General features: G+C 38.4%; 1 protein-coding gene across 2 annotated transcripts in view; it reads left to right on the top strand.

The window, feature by feature from the left end:
• Positions 1-19,443, top strand: part of afg1lb (AFG1 like ATPase b) — a 33,920-nt gene extending 14,477 nt beyond the window's left edge. For both annotated transcript variants that reach the window (XM_032585887.1, XM_032585886.1), the window contains exons 9-15: positions 2,593-2,651; positions 11,536-11,618; positions 12,314-12,384; positions 13,300-13,400; positions 14,363-14,503; positions 16,163-16,270; positions 16,446-19,443. In XM_032585887.1, the coding sequence (XP_032441778.1) occupies positions 2,593-2,651; positions 11,536-11,618; positions 12,314-12,384; positions 13,300-13,400; positions 14,363-14,503; positions 16,163-16,270; positions 16,446-16,592 (710 nt within the window). In that variant the 3' untranslated portion in view covers positions 16,593-19,443. The remainder of the gene's footprint in view (positions 1-2,592; positions 2,652-11,535; positions 11,619-12,313; positions 12,385-13,299; positions 13,401-14,362; positions 14,504-16,162; positions 16,271-16,445) is intronic.
• Positions 19,444-20,949: the final 1,506 nt, after the last annotated feature.

Below are 20,949 nucleotides of genomic sequence, written 5' to 3'. Positions count from 1 at the left end.
ACAATTTGAATTTATATTATGGCAGTTCAAATAATGTCCAACAAGAGATGTTTGTGCTTGTACTGAAGCACTCCCAAATCTGCACTTTTCCCAGATAGTATCTTTAAAATTTGCATGTACTATATAGGTTCTGTCATCCACTCATGTGTCCAAAGCATCTTTTTGGATGTAGGAAAAAACCTCACAAACGCATTAAAACTATAGAAATATTGCAATGACTATATCAGTTGCAATATGTTCCTTTTTTTTTTATTATTATTCTTTCCTCTCTTTCTCACCTGTGCTTCAATCACTTTTTGACCTTTTATTACATGACCACACCAACTGCTTTTACAGCAATTCATCACAAATTTAGGGGAGGGACAGCTGATGCATCTGGAAAGCATGCTGTCTCTTAAAAGCCTTTGAAGTTGCATTTACAGCCAGTTCCAGGAAGAATTAGCAAGACGGTGATCAAGGTGGAGATAAATGCATGATGTGCTGTCTGACGCCTCTTTCTTTGGGAAGATGTTGATGTCTCAGAGCCCCTAAGTGAAGTGGGTGGCAGCAAGATGGCTCTCCTATACAAAGGCGCACATCTCTGATATTTGCCAGCTATTAAGAACAAAGCGCCAAAGCAGGCAAACTTGAGAGAGAGCCTACTTGGTATTAATTACAAGGTTAATGGAGCACTAAAAGCCGAGAAAAACAACTGGGCTTGAAAGGCATACATTTTCTATCTTTATTGATGTGGAGATTCAGGCATCAAAAAGCCCCTGAATGAGTTCAGGAGGGGAATTTAGTGAGTTTCTTTCTTTTTGTTTTTGATTTGAAGAAGTTCAGTGGGATACAAGAGTTGGATGTATAAATTAAATATTCATTTGCAAACATCATCATTGCCAATGACAACAGTTTGAACAAAATATTGTTTGCACGTGTAGATTAAAATGTTGCGCCTATTAAAAGGTAACGGGAAAATACTGGGGTTTTTTTAGAGCCAGAAAACATAAAAATCTTAAGTTTTAAACAAATAAAAAAATATTTAGAAATATGCCAAACTGATATGAGGTTGCTTACTAGTGGCAGAGAAAGATAATTAGTGAGCACTGAAGCTACAAAGATAATCTATGCAGCAAATCTAGGCAGTCTATAAGGAAAGGCCAAATTTCTATTATCCCAACAAAAAAGCTCTTTGTTGGAAACACTTTTTGATCCATTTAAGTTGTGTAATCTAGGATTTAAAATAAGGAACAATCAAAACTTCAAGAAACAGCTGAACCATAAATGTGACCTAAGATTTTGTTTGTGAGCATAAAGTTTCAGTTAAGCAAATCTTTTTTTTTTTCTGTGCTTTTTAATTTTTTGTGCCCTTTGTCTGTACAAAATAACTAATGTTATCTAAAACTAGTAAATCAAAAACTGCTTTCCTCCTACATGTGTATCCCCAATTAATAGTAGCACCACTTTTTCTTTTCTGTGTGTCTGAGCTAAATGAACAAGCAGGCCTTTGTCAGCTGCTGTCATCTGACTTCCTGTCCATTCTTTATGTGTGTATCATTAGTTTAAAGTGGTGTCTAGGTGGTGAACTCCCCGTATATGCACAGCCAAAGTTTGAGTACTGTGACATTTTATTCTCAATGTATTTTATAATTTTGGAAATAAAAATGTGCTTATCATGAGCTAGAATCCTGAACATGATGAAACATTGTAAAAGGGCATATATTGCTATATATGCCCTTTTATTAAAATATGTTTTATATTAGATTACAGATCATGCTAAAACCTTATGACTCCTTGCATGCTTCTGCTTGCTTTCTAAATCTTACATGTTGAGTGGCTTAATGTTTTTTAGGAGGACATTAGCTTTCTTGCTGATGGGCATCGGAAAATCAATGAAAGCAACAAACCTCTTAAAATCTCACTAATTAACACATCATGCATTCTCTAATTAATCAATACGGCAGAAGTCATATTTACTGCGCAGACGGCAGAGCTGTATTGATATTTGCTATTTTTTTTTCAATTAACTTTGTCAACAAAGTAAGTTAATTGAGGCCCGAAATATTGATTTCTATTCTTTTAACCCTAATAGTCGTGTCTCATTCACGGCATCAATTCATCAGTGCAGGAGTTATAAAGTGAGGTTTATTTATTATGTGAGGTTAGACTGTAGCCCAACATCAGTGTTTGTTTGCATTTGTTAAGCCTCACCGTGTGCGCCTCACTCTGTGTCTTTGTGCTTGTTTGTTGTGTGCATCCCTATCTGTTTTATCTGTCTATCCAGGATGCTACTTCAGATCTAATTTGTTCCAGCCGAGCTAATTGAAACCTCTATTCAGCCAGCCGCTGTGGACATTGTCCGCGCTGAAAAGGCGACGGTCCTTTCTCTCGCCACCATTGTTTGGGAATGTAATGAATTTTATGTTGCTACCGCTGCCGGTGAAGAAATCCATTTTTCTCCCCCTCCCCGGTCCCGCCATCCCTTTTGTCGTGCCTCCCCACCCATCCTTCAGTTCATCAATAGCCAATTTATCTGCCAATCTGTATTGAGGGAATGACATTATTAGGAGGCTAAACAGCAGCTCTCATGCAAGCCCTTCCCTCCTCTTTCAGATCTGTACAAAAACGGACTTCAGAGGGACACCTTCCTACCTTTCATCGACGTGCTAAAGGTAGAGACAAAGTCACCTCTGTCTCGTTCTTGTCTTTTTAATTTATTCATTTGTTTATCACACACACCTACACTACACACCTTACACATGTGTCTCTGTTCCCGCTGTGAATGTCCTGATGCGAGTTGTGGTTTGATGTTCTCTGCTTCCTGGATGCCTTGCACGGCGTCACAAAGCTGTCTTTGATCATGCCAGGGCACACTGAAACACTCACAGAGAGAGGGAGAGAGATGGGACAGGTAATGTGAATGGGTGAACGAGCTGAGTGAGTGACTCACACACTCCTTGCATTTCAAAAGTAGGGGATAAGAGAGAGGACAAAAAAGGAGAGAATGAGGCGACAGCTAGCCATTTCTATTAAAACAAATCTACTTTGCAATTTAAGCAGGTCGCATCATTATCCTGCCTGCATATGAAATGATCATTGATGTGTTTGGAGTGATCATGATCATAAATAATTGCATAATAATTTGTTGTCATGCATTTTGCAACAGAGGAGGATAGCATTCTTACACTTTTTATTGGTATTTAGTCTACAGTGTTATTACTGGCAAAGGGATCTCTTTAAAATCTTCTCTCTTAAGAGTGGAGATGCAGCAGTCAGAGCTTTGGGGCCAATATCCAAACTCAGCTTTTTTTTTCTTTTCTGTAAAGTATTTAACAAATCATTTTTTAGCTAATTCCAATTTCCTTTTCAGAAATGTGAGAACATTCAAATCATTTTTATTGCAGCTTTCCTGTTGTGAGCCGTGATTCCTTTATTTTAGAAATAAAGGTGATGTCATACTTTACTATAATCTGTTCAGCCTCACGGTTATCTGCTGAAAGTCTCTCTGTTTCTCATATCCTTATTGAACTACAGACACGGGTTCCTTTTGAAAATCTTTCTACATTCACTGATTGTGTTTTGAACACCTCAGTGATGTTGATCATAACAAAGCTGGAGTCTTCCTGACTCCATGATAGGCATGACGCATTACTTACATAAAATGCACCAGGACAGCTCAAACTGAAAATCCGACAATTTCTGTCAGTACCTGATTTTATCTGATTTCTCACTCAGGAATCAATTGTGTTTGTGCAATATTTTTGAATTAGGGTGTCTTGCAAAATATCTAATCCCTTCTATGTTTTCACATTTTGTCACAATACAACCACCAATGTTGATGTAATTTGTTGGGATTTCATGATTGAACGACACTAAGTATAGCATAAACTTGAAATAGGGAAAAAAAAGAGTCTCAGAATATTAGAATATCACATGAGACCAATCATAAGCACACTTTCATCAAACCAGCTTTTGGAACACCATGGCATACTATATTTTTAATATTGTTGAACTAGTGTACTGAGGTCTAGTTCTGAAGATAAACTTAGCTCAGTAAATTCAGCAGGACTAATATATTCCAACATGTACAGTACATAACTGCAAAGTAAGCGCCTAAACACAGATGTTTTATGTATCAGCATCAGTAGGGTTAATCAGCTGCTTCACACAAACGTTTATTCAATACAATAAAAAAACCTTTAACTTAAAACACACAAACGTAATCACTCAACATGGGAAGTCTCCGAGTTACCCTGCTCCCCGCCCAGCAGCACCCTTGCCCTCTCTAATCCACCCTCATCAAGGTCCTGAATGCCTGTTGTCCCTCCCTGCCCCAGAATACCTCCTTTCTTTCTGGGTACCATGTTCCCCCTTTTGTCAAACCATCTGGTTTTTTGGTTTTTCTTTTTTTCTTTTCGTTCTCTGGTGGCCTGCCCTGCAATGTTAAAGCGTGCTTTTGCAAGGTGACGCTGCTAACTAGCTGACCCTTAATAGATTGAATTAATGCTTGCAGGGAGCAGAAGTCTGCAGATCACGGCTGGAGATGTGGGCTGCAGCATCATTTCTATAACGAGTGGAAAAGAGAATGAGGGCGTTAAGTCGTGAAAAATATCCTCTGACCTCTGATCCTGATCACCTGAGCCCCAGTGGTAAAGGTTAATCCAGCACCTCCTTCCGCCTGAGTCGATGTCTTTATTTAACCATTGACTTCTGATTAGTTGGGACCCCTTTTTTTCTCCACAAACATTCAGTTGGCTCATCTGACAGCGGCAAAAACATTAGATCAGGCGTAGTTGAAGCAGTTTTACCTGTCACATGTGAAAAGTATAAAGTTTCTTGGTTTGAAACATCCAGTGTTGTATAAAGTACTGAAATCTCAGAGTCAAGTAAAAGTACAAGTACCTCTCCAAAATACGACTTTGGTAAAAGTCGAAGTCACTGACTGAAATGTTACTTGAGTAAAAGTCTTAAAGTATCTGAAACGTCTTGTACTTAAGTATGGAAATTACTGTAAAAATGGATGTACTCAAGTAATGTAATGAAAAGTACAAGTAAAAAGTAAAACAAGGCAAGTGTGAATGACATTTCTTATATTTTGGTAAACTTGTCAAATAAACTTAAAATAATGTACCCAACCAAGTGCAGACAAAATTAAACCTGCTAATAAATTGTTCCAGTTTTAAAGAGTAGCACATGTTAATGGTTTGTGGTTTTGAACTTGCATGCCTTTCCTATATTCGTTAAATTTAGTCTAAATTGCTATCGCTATGGCTTCTGTCCCCCATTGAACTAGGGTGACCAGACGTCCTCTTTTTCCCGGACATGTCCTACTTTTCAGACCTAAAAAGATGTCCGGGGGGAATTTAAAAATTGTCCGGGATTTTGGTCAACTGCCTCAAACACATTACATAGCTTACAGTGCATTATAGGGCACGGCGCTGCGTGTCACGTAATCCCTGAGCCGCGTCAGTGCGGGCAGCACTCTTCTGTGTTCGTCCCTCCCTCCAACCCGCTGTACGGTGTTCTGATTTCCCCAACAATGGGAGAAGCGAAACAGGTGTATCCTATTGGAGGTGATGAACAAGCCCAGGCAAGCAGGCTACGGACTTTGTTCGGTAGCCTACTTGCTAATCAGTAGGTGGGGTCAAAACACTTTGTTTCTCTCTCTCGCTTTTTTGTAACGAGTAACTAAACCACACATTGAAAATGTATCGGAGTAAAAGTACGCAATTAAGTTCGGAAATGTAGTGAAGTAAAAGTGAAAGTCATCAAAAATTTTCATACTCGAGGAAAGTATGAAGTACTCCAAAATATACTTAAGTAAAGTAGTGAAGTATTTTTACTTCGTTACTATACAACACTGGAAACATCCTTAGCTGGTTTTTGCAGATATGCGTTGACAGTTTCAGGACCATTAGAGAATCTATTCAGGTGATCCTTTTTCTATTTAGCCATGGCAAAGCCCAGGTTTATGTAAAATACAGGGTTTAGGGGCTCTTCTTTAATGGACACAGGCAGTATTGTAACTAAGACACTTTTTTTTCTCTCTCTCTCTCTCTGTCTCATGAGCTGTCCTCCCTCTCCACTTCACTTTTCATCGCCCATCCAGTCTACACCCTCCTATCCTCTCTCTTTATTCCATTACCATCCCGTTCCGCTCGCAGGCTTTACTTACCCAAGGTCAGGTCTCTGCATTTTGGTAGCAGAATAGTGACTTTATTCTCCCCTCCGCTTGTTCGATTACAGCCGCACACAAAGCTGCTGGAGGGAGAGGGAAAAACATGACGACAACCCTGAGCCAACTTGGAGTATCTGTAGGTTTCCTGCTGTCATTAACCCTTCTTTTGATCTGCTCTCCTTCCCCGTTATTCGTATTGTTAATAATTGCAATGTGCTGAGCAGTTACAGATGCTTGAAAAAAAAAATATAGATATATATATAAACAAACAAAACAGAATGACAGAGACTAATTGAAGAATGGGAGCGATGTGGTCCTCCCACGTAGACCTTGGTGAGAAAGAGCAGAAAGGCCTACAAGTTCAAATAAAGCCAAGTTCGATATTTGATGGCAGCCATTGTTTTGTGGAACTTTTAAGGTCAGAATTAGAGCGGCCCTTGGGGTTGATTCGCATGATTTCTATATGTGTTGTTTGAAATCTGATTAATCAATAAGAAACATATTGATTTTTTTTTCTCCTTTTAAACTTGTGAGAAATTAAATCTGGGTCTTAAATTGCAGTAGATGTTCAATTGATCAAGTTATGACAGTTTGATTTTGTCTTTTTTTCTCTGTCAGATGTGATCAATCACACAATCTCTTTGATTATTAAAGCCTTATGCTTTAGTAATACGGTGGGTCATTATAGCTCAAGGCAGCTCCCCTGTGAGAAACGAACATTTTTCAAAATCTGCCAAATTGTGCGTGTTGGATTTCTTCACACTTTTAATTTGTTCTGGAAATGTATGAAAGCAGCTTTATCAGATTCAACTCTGTACTTTTGCTGAAATTGTTCATATTACTTCCAGTCAGAAAAAACTTTGAAGTAAAATCTAAAAATTTCTTCAAATCTTTGAAAACATCTGAGGTTAAACTTTCAAAATGGAAAATAAAAAAATATCAATGAAGATTAAAATTATATATTATAATGATATAAGATAGACTTATTGCATGTTGTAATATACAATAAATAACATTATTGTCATTAATAAGGGAAATAAAGTGGCATAGATAAACATAAAGCCCATTTGTTTAGTCCTTGTTGGCTGCTGTTAAACATTTTCAGCCTCTGTTGGCCAGGTGCAGGAACCACACCCCATTCTGGCTTTTTGGGTTGGCTCGGTTTTGGGCCAGCAGAACTCAAGAGGAGTTGAGGGCAGTGGAGTCTGGTGGGGTCCCGGATCACAAAACACGAGGCCTGAAACTCAAAGGATGTTTCCCCAAGAGGAGCAACCGAGGCAAGGGGAGGTTGTGAGAACGGCCCAGCTGAACAATCCGTGGCCGGCCGAAGGCAGTCACACTTTAAGGGAACAGATCATTAGGTGTAATTAGGGTGTTCACATTGTCACGTACCCCCTCCCAGACTGCTGAGGAATGAATAAAATCACCAGATACACCCCCAGCTTGCCCACTCACACACACAGCAGCTCCCCAGTTAGTGAAAGCACTTTGATGTCAGAAGAGTCGTACAGAACTTGCCAGCATAAAGGCAGTGTTTTAAGCTTTCTCTCTTTTCTCCCCTTTTCTCTCTGTCTCTCGACCCCTCTGTCCCTGCCCCCTCCCACTTTCCTTCTGTCCCCCTCCACAGAAGGCTGTAAGACACACAGAGCTGAATGGACTACAACCTTTCCCCCTCATCTCTCTCGCCACCCCAACCCCCTCCGCCCCCTTCATCTCTTTTTCAGCCTTCCCACCCTGCATTTCTTTGAGGCTTGGTCAATTCTCCAGGCCAAACAAAAAAAAAAAAAAGAAAAAGCATCAAATGTTTTCTGCTGCTGGGTAATGAGGGAGTGGACCTCATCAGGGCCCAATAGTCAGCTATCCTTGGCTTTTGTTGCGGCTCAATGGCACCGCGTTCTTTGAAAAACTCAAAAGCAACTTTTTGAGGAGTGAAGGATTGAGAGAGATATGTCAGACAGGGAAGGTGAGCCAATAAAAGAAAGAGAGAAGCCACTCTGTTTTTATGCTAAACGGCTGTCCTGTTAGAGCGGCGGACAGCTCTGACAACATGTGTTTGGATGACTTTCTTCTGAAGTGTCTGTTTCTCATGTCTGGTGTCTGAGTGGGGAAACTTTTTTGCAAACATACATGTGGATGTCTTCATATGTTGCTTTAATTCAATTTGGACCTCAGATCTGGGAATGTCATTACACTCTAAAGTCAGACAGCAAGTATGGTTTCCTAAATGTTGCTTTTCTAAATACTGTCACTGTCAAACGGACCATGTAGGTGTGTAGACGGTCTATCTCAGGAATCCCAGGTGGTTGCATATACTGTAGATGCTGACTTTTCAGAAATCTCTTATTTGAGCTTTTTTTTTTTTGACATGTTGTCCAAATACTTAACAACCGATGTGTCTAAAAGACTCAATTTTACTATTTCTAGTATCCATCTTGCCTTTTCCATAGCACAGACTTATTGTTCCAGCAAACCAATATTGCTTTAGCTGCATTCATATAAGTGAGCCAAGCAAAGACCTCCTTAAGACATGCACATCATGCATGCAAAATCTATACTTCTTGCTTCAGACTGATTTTAACTTTGCAGTTTTTGAAAGCTTGGCCAAAGTCAATTTAAGTTCTAAAAATATTTATATCTTTGTGGCACCTCAGAGCTACGTGTAGCTAACTACCATAAATAGCAACATTGTAATGTTGCACCTTTGTAATTGCATTTACTTTAACTAATAGTTCAATTACTAATTAGTGACCATGACTAGCAATTTAATGATTAGTCCCTATTCTTAGTCATGAAATGTAAGTAGGTTTGGATGAAATGTCTTAATACTAAGTGACATGAGACCACAAAGTGTTGCTATTGCGTTTATTGTCTGGCCAGAATATTAGATTAGCATTAAAGTTACAATTGTCGTATTCTTATTGATGACCAACTAATAGTTTTAAATGTTTATAAACCTGTTGTGTCTGGTCTTTGAGAAAACACAGAATAAAACGGCAGGATTTAGGAATCAAATAAACAGTTTAAGACGAGACAGTAAGATGCAAAGTAGACTCAAAGTGAAGTCTGACTGTCAGAGGAGTGTGATGAAAGGTGGTGGTGCGGGTGGTGTTTGGAGGGGGGAGGTGGTGAAAGACCACAATGTGTAGGCGGAGGAAATCTTGAAGGAGTGGGATCTTGACAATCCCCTTAAGATGGATAATCAAGTAATGACCCGCAAGGCTTCAGCCTCATCTGATTATAAATAACCAATGGAATCATCATCTCTGATTGTGTTTCCATTCCTCCTTCTTCTTTCCCCTTCTCTTATTTATACCTCCGTCAGCCGTCTTTACTGTAGGTAGACATGGTTCACAAAGAGAGAGGGGGGTTGGTGGAAGATGGCAGGAGAAAAGCCGAACTGAGATTCTAATGATGTAGCGGCAATTGTGACAAGTTTCTCTTTTCTTTTTTTTTTTTTTGCTTTTCGGAGCGACTATTTACCGGTTGGTGGGGTCACCGAAGGTTGATGAAATGACACCTCCCTTTTGTGCGCGAGGGAGGGCGAGTTTGTCAGGTTGTTATTAAGCCTGATTCAGCCAATTGGCTCAGAGTGGGAACCCCGTTTGTGTGAGCGGACACGGAGATAAAAAGTTGACAGCGGAGAAGAATAGAGTATTTCCGTCCCCATGCGTTGTGATGATTACTAATTATCCTGCAGCTTAAGGGGGCCAGTGGCAGAAATTCACTGATTTCATAATTTAATGGAGCTGTCGCAGGATACTCAGTCAGCCGTTGATGGCTTGCCTGGAATGATATGCAATTCCTCTCTTTTCTTTGATAGAATAGTGGCGATGATGATTATAGTTTGCGCTGCACTCCCTGACATGAATCCTGTTGACGTTTTACACCATTTTAAAAAGTTTCACAGGTTCACCTCAGCTGGAGTGCTACAGAACAATAGTTCGGCTCAAAAATCCATAAAGCAGTGACACAAAATAGGAGCGCTGTCAGTACATGGGTTCATGTCACCCTGTCGCCTTCTATAGTCCTGTCATTTTTATTTGTTCAAACTATTTGCTCTTTATTCCCTAAGAAAGCACTGACTCAAATCTTAAGAATATATATATTTACTACAAAAAATTGTACAGCTGAACAATATTATATAAATATATAATGAAAAGCCAAATCTATTAGTCCTCAATAACAACCTTTTGATTAAGTTCCTAAAAAAAACTCTCATATGTTTTCTTAATGCAAACGACATTACACCAAACACAAAATCTGCATTTTCTGTGTTTTTGTCATCAAAATATTTTTAAAGCTGAATTTTATGTTTTTTAATGACACGTCATTAAAACTAAAGCCAAGTGTGATGAGAATTAATTTGTTGCTTAATGCCAGAGAGTTCAGTATGATCCACACTTTACCTGAAAAACATCAATGTTACCCATTTGCTCTGAATCACCGTTTTCCTCTTCTTTAAAAAATTTATTTTGCTATAATTTGGCAAAAGAATACATTTGTGATATATAATAAACATTTGAAGCTGAAAATAAGACTTTGACCAAATGTATTTGTATTTTACAACAAAATCTCTCAGATATTTTATTTTTTATTTCCGTTAATTTCTTGGTCAGGCAACCTTTATAAATGCAACAGCTCTTTTGCTCTTTTTAGAAGTCGTAATGAGGAAGATTTGGAAAAAGATAGATATACAGTACAGACCAAAGTTTGGACACACCTTTTAATTCAATGAGTTTCCTTTATTTTCATGACTATTGACATTGTAGATTCACACTGAAGGCATCAAAACTATGAATAACACATGTGGAAATATGCACTAAACAAAAAAGTGTAAAACAACTGAAAATACCCCTTATATTCTAGTTTCTTCAAAGTAGCAACCTTTTGCTGTGATTACTGCTTTGCACACACTCTGCATTTTCTTGATGAGCTTCAAGAGGTAGTCACCTGAAATGGTTTTCACTTCATAGGTCAACCTGCCCTGTCAGGTTAATAAGTGGGATTTCTTGCCTTATAAATAGTCATGAAAATAAAGAAAACCCATTTTAATTAGAAGGTGTGTCCAAACTTTTGGTCTGTACTGTATAAATATATACTCTTATATATTCTTTATCTTAATTTATATTTTCATTTATGTTTAAAATGTCTTTCTTTTCCTTCTTACACAATTCTTGGATTCCTCTGATTAATGATATGGTCATAGATAATGCAAGTTATTTACAAAGATTTATTTGTTTAATACTAATGAGAGCCTCCCTTGTTTTTTTCTTTTACTTTTAATGTGTACTCTAAAATCTTTGCATTTTTGTGACTTTTTTTTTTTTTTTTGCAAACTCCTTTGAGTTAAGAGATTGTTTTCTTGTGTTTGTGCACAGAAATACTGCCACACTGTCTGTCTGGACTCTGGGATTGACTACAGGAGGCTGGACAGGCCTGTGGCTGAAAAACTTTACTACCTGTAAGACTCACGTATTGCATCATGCTAATGTTAACAGTCCAACTCAGTTCAGAGATGGTGTAGAAGTCTGATAGCGAGTCGACATTAACCTCCACATAAACATTCATGCACAGGAAATGTTTCTGCACATGATGTGGTTAGATTTTTTTTTCTTTTTTAAAAAGATTGAAAGAGAAGGCAAACACATGTATAAATGGGCAGAAGCAGGCAGGGAGGTTTATAAAGACCAGCATTACCTTGAAAGAGCCATGAAAAGAATGAAAGGAATCAATAGAACATGAGAAAATGGCAGAGCTTTAAAAGCTACTTTTTTATTTTCCTCAATACATATCTGCTGTTAGGACTGTGTATACACACACACACACACGCACACTGCCAAACAAGTTTGGGCCATTCAAGTGCATGTAAATAGAGAGCATCACACCCTTTTACCTGGAGTTAAAACACAAGCAAACAAACACACGCATACACACTCCACAGTTTCACTTTAACGTGCATTCACAGGCTGACGCTTCTGTTTAGAGCCTAACATCCTCATTTTTTTTCTGCTGATGGAGTGAAAAGCTAAGTACTCAACACCAATGCTCTGCTTGCTGCCAGCGTTTGATGTAGCCACTTCAGCGTTATTAATTTTATACCCAATTGTTTCCCCGGTGGTTTTGTTTCATGCGTGTGTGTGTGTGTGATGTGTGCAGCACAGGAGAGCCTAGAGCAGAGGCTTACCTGGATGCACTGTTTGAGGAGCTGGCATTAAGACAAAAGAGTGGTAAGGAAGTTAAATTCTCAAGTTTTAACTGGGTCTCATGCTAAAGAAAGATATTTCTTCTCCTGAAATTTTGGCAATTGTGAGTCAATTTAATATGTTTAAGTTTGTCCAGCTATTTTTGTCATCACAAAAAATTTGAGAAAAAAATGTAAAAATGAGCACACATCTAAAATTCTTATAAATTTGCACAATGACCAATTTTATTTACATATTTTTACAATTGCACTGTAAACCAAATAGTGTAAACACTTCCTGCTATGGATGGGAAATGATGTTGGGGAATGACAAATATGATTATTGATTACAGTCCACGAAAAAATGTATCTTTTTAAGTTGTTTTTTGCTGACGATATGACTATCTTGTTGTCAGGTTTTGTGGGAAGTCCAGTTTCAGCTCAAAGTTGCCCCACAGATTCATGTTAAGCAGAAAAATATGTTATGAACCAACTTCCAGGCCTAGTCCTTCAAAACGCTATCCTCAAACACTAACCTCTAAATTTACTGACTACTCTAAATTTGTTCTCGTTTTTCATTTTCTGTATTTATTCACTATTTTGTTTATTTACAGACATTTTTATTATGTTTTTTTCTCGTCATATTTCCTCTTTCCATTTTTCCCCTTATTGATACTGTTGAAAATTCTGAACAACTATTGATTTGCGCCACACTGTATAATAAAACAAGTTGGAAAATTCATGCTTTTTATATTTTAGAAGCAATATTTATTGCCAATTTAGGCAGGATCAGCCCTCCATAGATTTATGCAATAAAAAAAATAATAGAAAAAAAAGCTGATAAAGTTTTTTTAGTGATTTTTTTTTATCCTTTTGTGTGATACTTGAAGTTTAACTGTGTTGTTTTTGAAAACATTTTATTGTATTGAGGTCAATTTTCACTGTGCTTTGGTTCCTCTAGTTACTGGTTCTCGTGTTCTCACTGTCCTGGGCAGAGATGTGACTCTTCAGAAGACGTGTGGCTCCATCGCTGATTGTACTTTTGAAGAACTGTGTGGTAAAGTGAGTAGTGCCTGGAGATGATGTGCATGTAAAACAACACGTCTCCTTCTGACTCTATTGGGCAGTGTTCAAACCCCTCCTACAAACCTTTTACTGTGATTACTGAAGCACATAGCGTAGAGTATGAAGTTCTCTAAATTTTTGGGATTTCTTAGCCTGCACAGTCTGGCAAAATTTAGGATATTTGGTCATATTTGTTTTCCACTTTAAAATAAGCATTTTCAGTGTGGGATGATGAACTTAAAATTGTTTGAAGATGCCTTTCCTATCCTTCATGAATTGACGATTTTCCTCCTTACACTGCTGGAAGCAGTAAGAGTGAACATAGTTTCTGCATGGAAAAAAAGTTTAACCAGTTTTTCAGTTTTGAGCATATAGTCTCAACTAAAATAACATATAGATTATTAGCCATCATGTCGCTTATTTCTCACTTGAGACTCCAAATGCAATCATGAATAATAAAAACGGCTGAGATTGATGCTCTTTACTTGAATCATTATTACCTCTGGGCCTGGTTTCTTTTTCCCTGTGCACTCATATTGTCCAAACCTTTCTCTCTGTCTAGGTCCTATTGGTCCGCTCAATGTCAAAAAGCAAATCTATTGATGAGTTTATTATTAGCTGGGTCTTTTATACCCTTTTTGCAGCACTAATCTGCAGTGCATGTGTAAAGTCTAAACCCTGATGGAGAGTGGGGAGTTTTCGAAGGCATCTGAGCTTCAAGGCTTCCTCTGACATTTGTTGTCATGCCATCATTAATTTTAAGAGCAATCAAATTGAATGGCGGGCCACCCAAAGACGTTACATCAGCAAGGATATTTTGCACAACATTCTTTTGTGGTAAACTTGGCTCTTTTTTTTTTTCCTGCTCTCAGCCGGGATACGCAGACCAAACAGCCTATATAGATGTAAACATGAGTGGCCACTGCTTTCAGCGTGCTTCCTTGTCCCCTCTTCTCCAGCCAACGGGTGCCAGCGATTACCTGGAAATGGCGCGGATCTTTGACACTGTATTCATCCGCCATGTTCCCAAACTGACGCTGACTCTGAAGGACCAGGCCAGGCGCTTCATCACGCTCATAGACAATTTCTACGACCACAAGGTAAATAGTTCAGATGAAAATGGGTGTAAGAGAATCGATGCTCCTCCTTTTAATGCTGAATCCTGTGTTTCGAACATTGTGGTCCATGAAGGTTTTTTAAATTTCTTAACCTGTGTGGAGAATGCACTTTTTCCTTGAAGAGGTCAAGCTATTTCTCATTGATTTTCGAATAATGGGATTTGAGACATAGCCTTGCATTTAGATTTGTTCCAAAGATCATCTAGCATTGAGAAAAATAAAGACTTTTATACTCGATAATAAGCATGTGGTAATAGGATAAGACCTTCGCTGTACTTTGAAAACAAAATCTATAATAAAAATGTTTTTTTGCTTCCTTTGTGTTCTCTGCTTGCACCTGAGATTTCTGCATGCTGCATTAGGGAACAGATTTAAGTGGATGAACGATGACAGTCCACCTTTTCATTCCTGCAGCTCTTAACTAGAACTCCAACTAAGTTCAATTCAAACATGTTAAGCTAAATTAATTCACGTTCTTGTAAATCAGGTGGTCTCAGTCAAGGGCTTTATTTGTTGCATAAAGAGAGACTGAAATAAACTCCTCAAATATGTGGACTGTTGACAGTAAGGATTCATTGCATGTTAGAAATATGGCTCAGGAGAATTGTCATTGTCCCAAAAGCTCAAAATAGAGGGACAAACAAGAAAAAAACATTTAAAAAGAGAAGAAAGGTCCTGAATGTGATTTTAGTTTCCAGAGTAAGATACACACAGTAAACTGAAGAGCTCCAGGTCAGGGCATACACCACTACCAACCCAAAAGCAGAAAAGTCTGCTTCAGTTTGTTTCCAGTTAAATCAAAACAAGGACATATTTTGTGTTATTTGGATCATACATATGATTGTAGAAGGACAGAGAGAAAAGAGCATTGTGGGTTTGAGGAAATTCAAGAGGAAAATGTCAAACCGTCTTTGTTGAAGTTGAGGCCTGATCATTACAAGAAATATTGGAAGATACAAGAGTGATCATCAGAGTCACCTGGGAATCTCTGGTGGGATTTGAAAAGGCAAGTTGCACCGATTATTAAACCAGAGATATTTGCCCACAGAGAGTTGGCCAACATTCCTCTAATGTCTGACCATGCAGCACTTTTGCCAAAGGTCCTAATAGCAAAAATCTCTAAAGAAATACTAAAATGTTTATCATGCAGTGAGGATAAAGAGAGAAATGACAGGATGCTGTCGGCTCATTCCTCTCCTTAACTCTTGTATATCTGCAAAACTCTCTCTGTTCAGTCACAACTAAACAGAGGTCTGAAAGATGGTACAAACAAGAGCTTCATGTTATATCTGTAAGACTAAAGTGAAAAGGGAGGATTACAGACAAATTCAAAGTAAATATATTAACAGGCTGCCACAGAGGTGGATAGCTGGTTAGGTATTGCTGAATTCAGCCTCTCCCAAAGGTTAACACTGCTCATGAACATTTAAGCACATTAATTTGCACTTCTTAAACAAATCAAGGTGAGTGATCTTTGGAAAGACATCCTGATGTTTCAGATGTTTTGCTGTCTCGTGTCCTTGACGTATTGTCACGTAACTTTTTTTTAATTACAGAAAACATTCATCAAGGACAAGAGAAGTCACATCTATTAAAAAGTCAGACACTCCCAGGTCTAATCCGTGTTTACTTTTTTCCCAGGTAAGAGTGGTGCTTCTGGCAGCGGCTCCATTAGAGCAGCTTTTCGTCCATACTGGAGGAGAAGATGAGAGAGATCGACAGCTGCTGGATGACCTGGGCCTCAGTAATGTAAGATCTCACCTGCAGCACAAACATGTATTCATGTTTCTGGACAGAGGTTTATATAGATGATCCATAAATTAAAAACTCACAGCTTTCATCTAATATTTGAATTTGACTGGATTCAAGAGCCTAGTCGACCCAGCTCTGGTTGCTGCTAACTACGATGTTCCACCTTTTTTAGGAGGCAGCAGAGAGGCTCACTCTGTTCACAGCCGAGGAAGAGATCTTTGCTTTTCAAAGGACCGTCTCTCGGCTGAGGGAGATGCAAACTGAGGCTTATTGGATGGAGGGAGATCGCAGTTCCAGCAGTAGTCACATGAGTAGCTAACATCTGCAGCTGAAAGCTTGGATAAGAAACTACCTCCCAACAGCATGATGCCTCACTAACCAGCTTCACTCCTAATGGAGTGAATCAAAATGTCTTAGAGCAGTGTTGTCCAAAGCCAGTCTTCGGGGGCCGATGTCCTGCATGTTTCGGATGTTTCCCCGATTCAGCACACCTGAAGCAAATGAAGGAGCTCTTGGCAGGTCGTGCAGAACTGGATGTCATGCTGAGGAGGCAATTCAGCAATGTAAATCAGCTGTGTGTGTAGTGACACATCTAAAAACATCCAGGACACTGGTTCTGTTTCAGCGTAAGCAGCACTTTGCTCCAAACAGTAAAACAAAAACTGCATCTCAATTCATCTGATGTCTTCTCATGTTTTATATGAGTTGAATATGTCCTGCAAGGACTGCTCTCTCCCCCTCGTGGACTACTGGTTTAAAAGGTCGACAGCTTTCCAAGGATTTTCCGCCACATTGGGGAGAGGATCAAACATCCTTCCTTTGCGGGTGATTAGTGCCCTCTAGTGGAGGAACGTTTATAACATTTTTTTTTTTACACCAAGTTTAAACCAGGTTGTTTTGTTTTTTTCAAATTTGAGTGTTGTTCAAACATGAGGAAGTGCATAATTGTGAAGTGAAAAGAAATGATGCGGAGTTTTCATTATTTGTTTTCACAACCAGAAATCTGGAAAACATTACAAGTATTACAAGTATAGACCGGGCTTTTGCATTAGCTGCACATTAGAACCTACAGCGCTTTGACCAATGGCTTTTTTTTTCTTTAAATCTAATTTATAAATGAAAGTAACTTGGCTTTCTAGGGGCTAAATACAAATGCATGCCAGACATTTCAGATTTCTATTTGTTTGAAACAATTTAGCCCCTGCATCATTGTCCTTCTATCTCACAATTATGCTCTGCTTTTCCTTTGTCTACCATATGAACACCAGTAAAATACACCTAGAGTTGTGGTCGTCTCATAACCAAACTGTTAAAAGTTTTAAGAGGGTGTGAAAGGCACTTTAATGTAAAGAATCTGAATTCAACTTTGTTGGAATGAACACAACTAAAGTTATCATTTCTACACTTTACCGTAATCTGTAGTAATAGTTTTAGTTGAATTATACTATAAAAAGCTAAACAGTAATTTCAAACTGAAAAGCTTTGAACAAAGCGGTTTACACTTCAGGAAATGTACAATTTCATGGAAAAACAATGCAGGGCAGAAATATGATACACATTTGGATGCAAATACCTGTTTTGATCATTTATTTGTACAAAACAAGGGCTATTTAGGTCATGTATTGCATTGAAACATGTGATATTTCACTGCAATATATCTTTCTTGATGGCTGTGCACAGAACAAGACCCACAGCGATACTTATTCCAACTTCTAAGATCAGTTTGGATTTTTAGTAAACATAACATGCAGAAGAAAGTAATAGTACTGGGAGAAATCCCAGACAAGACAATTCCACAGAAAGTTCAACATAACTTTTTTATTTGAAATAGTTATTAGTGATGTAAGAGCCAAATTGTATTTCATCTTCCTTTTAAAGTGTTGGTCTATGTTTGACTGTTACTCTATTTTCATATGATTAAATAACTTGGTTTTTCATGGCATAAATTGTTGGTGAATACATGAACAAATTAAAATAAGAAAAAAGACATATTCCCTGTGTTTTGTTTTTAAAGATTTGTGACCGTCTGGTACAGTAGTTGTTTTCAATTTATCCCTTTTTGCCTGTAGGTGGCAGCAGAGATCAAGAAGTTCCTCAGGTGTTATTATTGTCCAACCAGGGATGAGGTCATCCTAGTGCAGTACTCCAGCTTGGCCCTGCGAGCTTTGATAGCACCTACTCGATCTAGACTAAGAGCCTTATGTAAGAACAGATCAAGCCGGCCAACCAGCCAGAGTCTTGGAACAAGCACCAACATACCAGACAGTATCTGTGATCGCACTAGATTTAAACGACGATGTGGATGTGAAAAGATACAAGCCTCTTTAAATTGTGCTTGAATCAGATGTGAGTCTACACTGCACCATACCTTTCAGTTAAAGGAAAATCCATTACGTCCTATGCTATGGACCCCTTTTATCCAATTGGTGCATTACGTTGGTCAGAGGGGAGATGGACGCCGTTCATCGTCATTGTCTTAAATGGATTATCCTCTCCGTTTTACAAGACTGTTCATAGTCTCAATCCACACATCCCAGCAGGAAAATACCACCTTGTCCTATTACCTAAACCACACACTATACTGATGTGAGTCATTGCCCTGATAGCTGTTCTGTCAGGTTTTTGTTGGATTATCTCTTCTTTGAGGGTCTTTGGACTGGAAGAGGTTTTAATTTAATTTTCATTGGATTGTTTTGTTCTTTCATCCAATATAATCAGATTCCTTTGATTTATCTGATACCACAAGCTGCAGCGCCCTGCTTCAGTATTCATGCATTAAGAATGCAAAGTAATATGTTCTTTAAGTAAAAATGTCAATAGTTTGTGCATTTGTATTCAACCCCTTTTTACACAGAAAGCCCTGATTAAAGACCGTTGCAACAAATTGCCTTGAAAAGTTCAATTGGTACTTTTAATCTCTATAAATCCAACTGTTCTGTGGAAGATTGAGATTTGTAAGAGAACATTAGTGAACAGAAAGCATTCTGAAAAAACTCAACATTCAGTCTAGTATGTGAAAATGGAAATGTAATCCATAAAGACACTGTTCTACTTACAAAGGCTCATGGTACTGTGGAGGAGCTGTAGAGATCTACTACTCCTCAGGTGGGAGAATCTATTGATAAGACAACTACAGTAGTTGTACTCTTCACAAATAAAAGACAGAAACTGTGCAGGTTGCATTTTCTTTCATTGAGTGAAAGTGAGATCCAATAAAAATCTAGGATTTCACCATGAACACATCATCTCCATGGTAAAACATAGTGATGGCAGCATCATGTTGCCATAGTGATGGCAGCATCACTATCCAACTTCCTTCTGCAGGGAAAAGGAAGTTGGATAGGAATAAAGGCAATGGACCTTTACTGCACAGCTTTTGCTCACCTGAGAGTTTGTAAAAGTACATGTGGGAAATATTTGTCAGTGTTTAATTCTGTTTATTTGTGCATTTAGACACAAACTAGCATGCAAACATTTTAACATATCAGTTGCTCTGCAGAAGCCTGTCAGCTTTCCTCCTTGATGTGAACAAGAACCGTCTCTCAACATCTCTGCATGGAGTTTTTCCTATATATAAAGTGTTATGACTTCACCAATGCACCAACATGTTGAGGGATAATGAAAAACAGTAGTAGTGTGAAACCTATTTTCAATGTTTTTATTAAGCCATTTTTAAAATTTGGTTGCTATTATACAGGCGATGATAATCTGAGAAAGTAAGAGAACTAATATAATGCATATTATGCAAGATTTGTGAGAATAATCGTGATCGGCAGCGCATTCCTGCACAAGAGCGGCGAGAACGCGCATCGTGCACAGCACTCAAGCAGGAGACAAAGAGGATGACGGAGGATGTTATGATTCAGTCAAGGTGGAGAAAAGGGAGTCAGGAGAAGAGTTGACCATCAACTTACCCATCCTGATTTTTCCTCTATATTTCGGGTTAATAACTGGGGTGACGTAATTATTTTTGGACTCCAGTAGGGGGCGTGGTCAGATCATCGTGACAGGCATGATTGACAGCGTGGATCTCTCATTAAAGGCAACATGCACGAAATCGTGAGCACCCATAGTCTTGAATGTTTTCCCAGAGGACTTTTTTAGATTATTATTTTTACAAATAAACTAAAAATCGTGGTGTGCATTTGTATTTAATGCCCTTTACTTTGACAGCACTAAATAATAACCAATTTAATCAACTGGCTTAAGATGTCTAAATACAAATTTTATATTACTTGTATGTAATTTTGTCTCAGAATGAACACAGCTAACATTTCAGAGGGTATTTTGGAGAACAATAGAGAACAACCAGCATCATGAAGGCCAGGTTATCAAACAGTATTCCAAGCTTCGAATATCGCACAAAGGACCATTTAGTCCATCATCTGAGAATTGAATAAAGCACAACTACAAATCTACAAAGAATAAATTGCAAGCTGGGAAGGGAGAGCAGCAATCTGTGAGACAATCAAGTGGCTTATGCTTACCCTGGAGGAGTTGCAGAGAACCACAGTGATGGAATCTCTTTAGAAGACTATCATTCAAAAATCTGGCAAGAGGAGTGCCATTGTTAAAGGAAAGACTTAAGAAATTAGTCCGAGCTATGTGTAGGAGAACACATACCACGCTGACCTGAACTTTGTTGCCTACCTGCAAAACTCAAAGAGCTGCTGAAA

Source organism: Xiphophorus hellerii, chromosome 15 (genome assembly GCF_003331165.1).
Source record: "Xiphophorus hellerii strain 12219 chromosome 15, Xiphophorus_hellerii-4.1, whole genome shotgun sequence".
Lineage (NCBI taxonomy): Eukaryota > Metazoa > Chordata > Actinopteri > Cyprinodontiformes > Poeciliidae > Xiphophorus > Xiphophorus hellerii.
The sequence above is the reverse complement of the archived record's forward strand: the minus strand, read 5'-3'. Positions and strand labels throughout refer to the sequence as shown.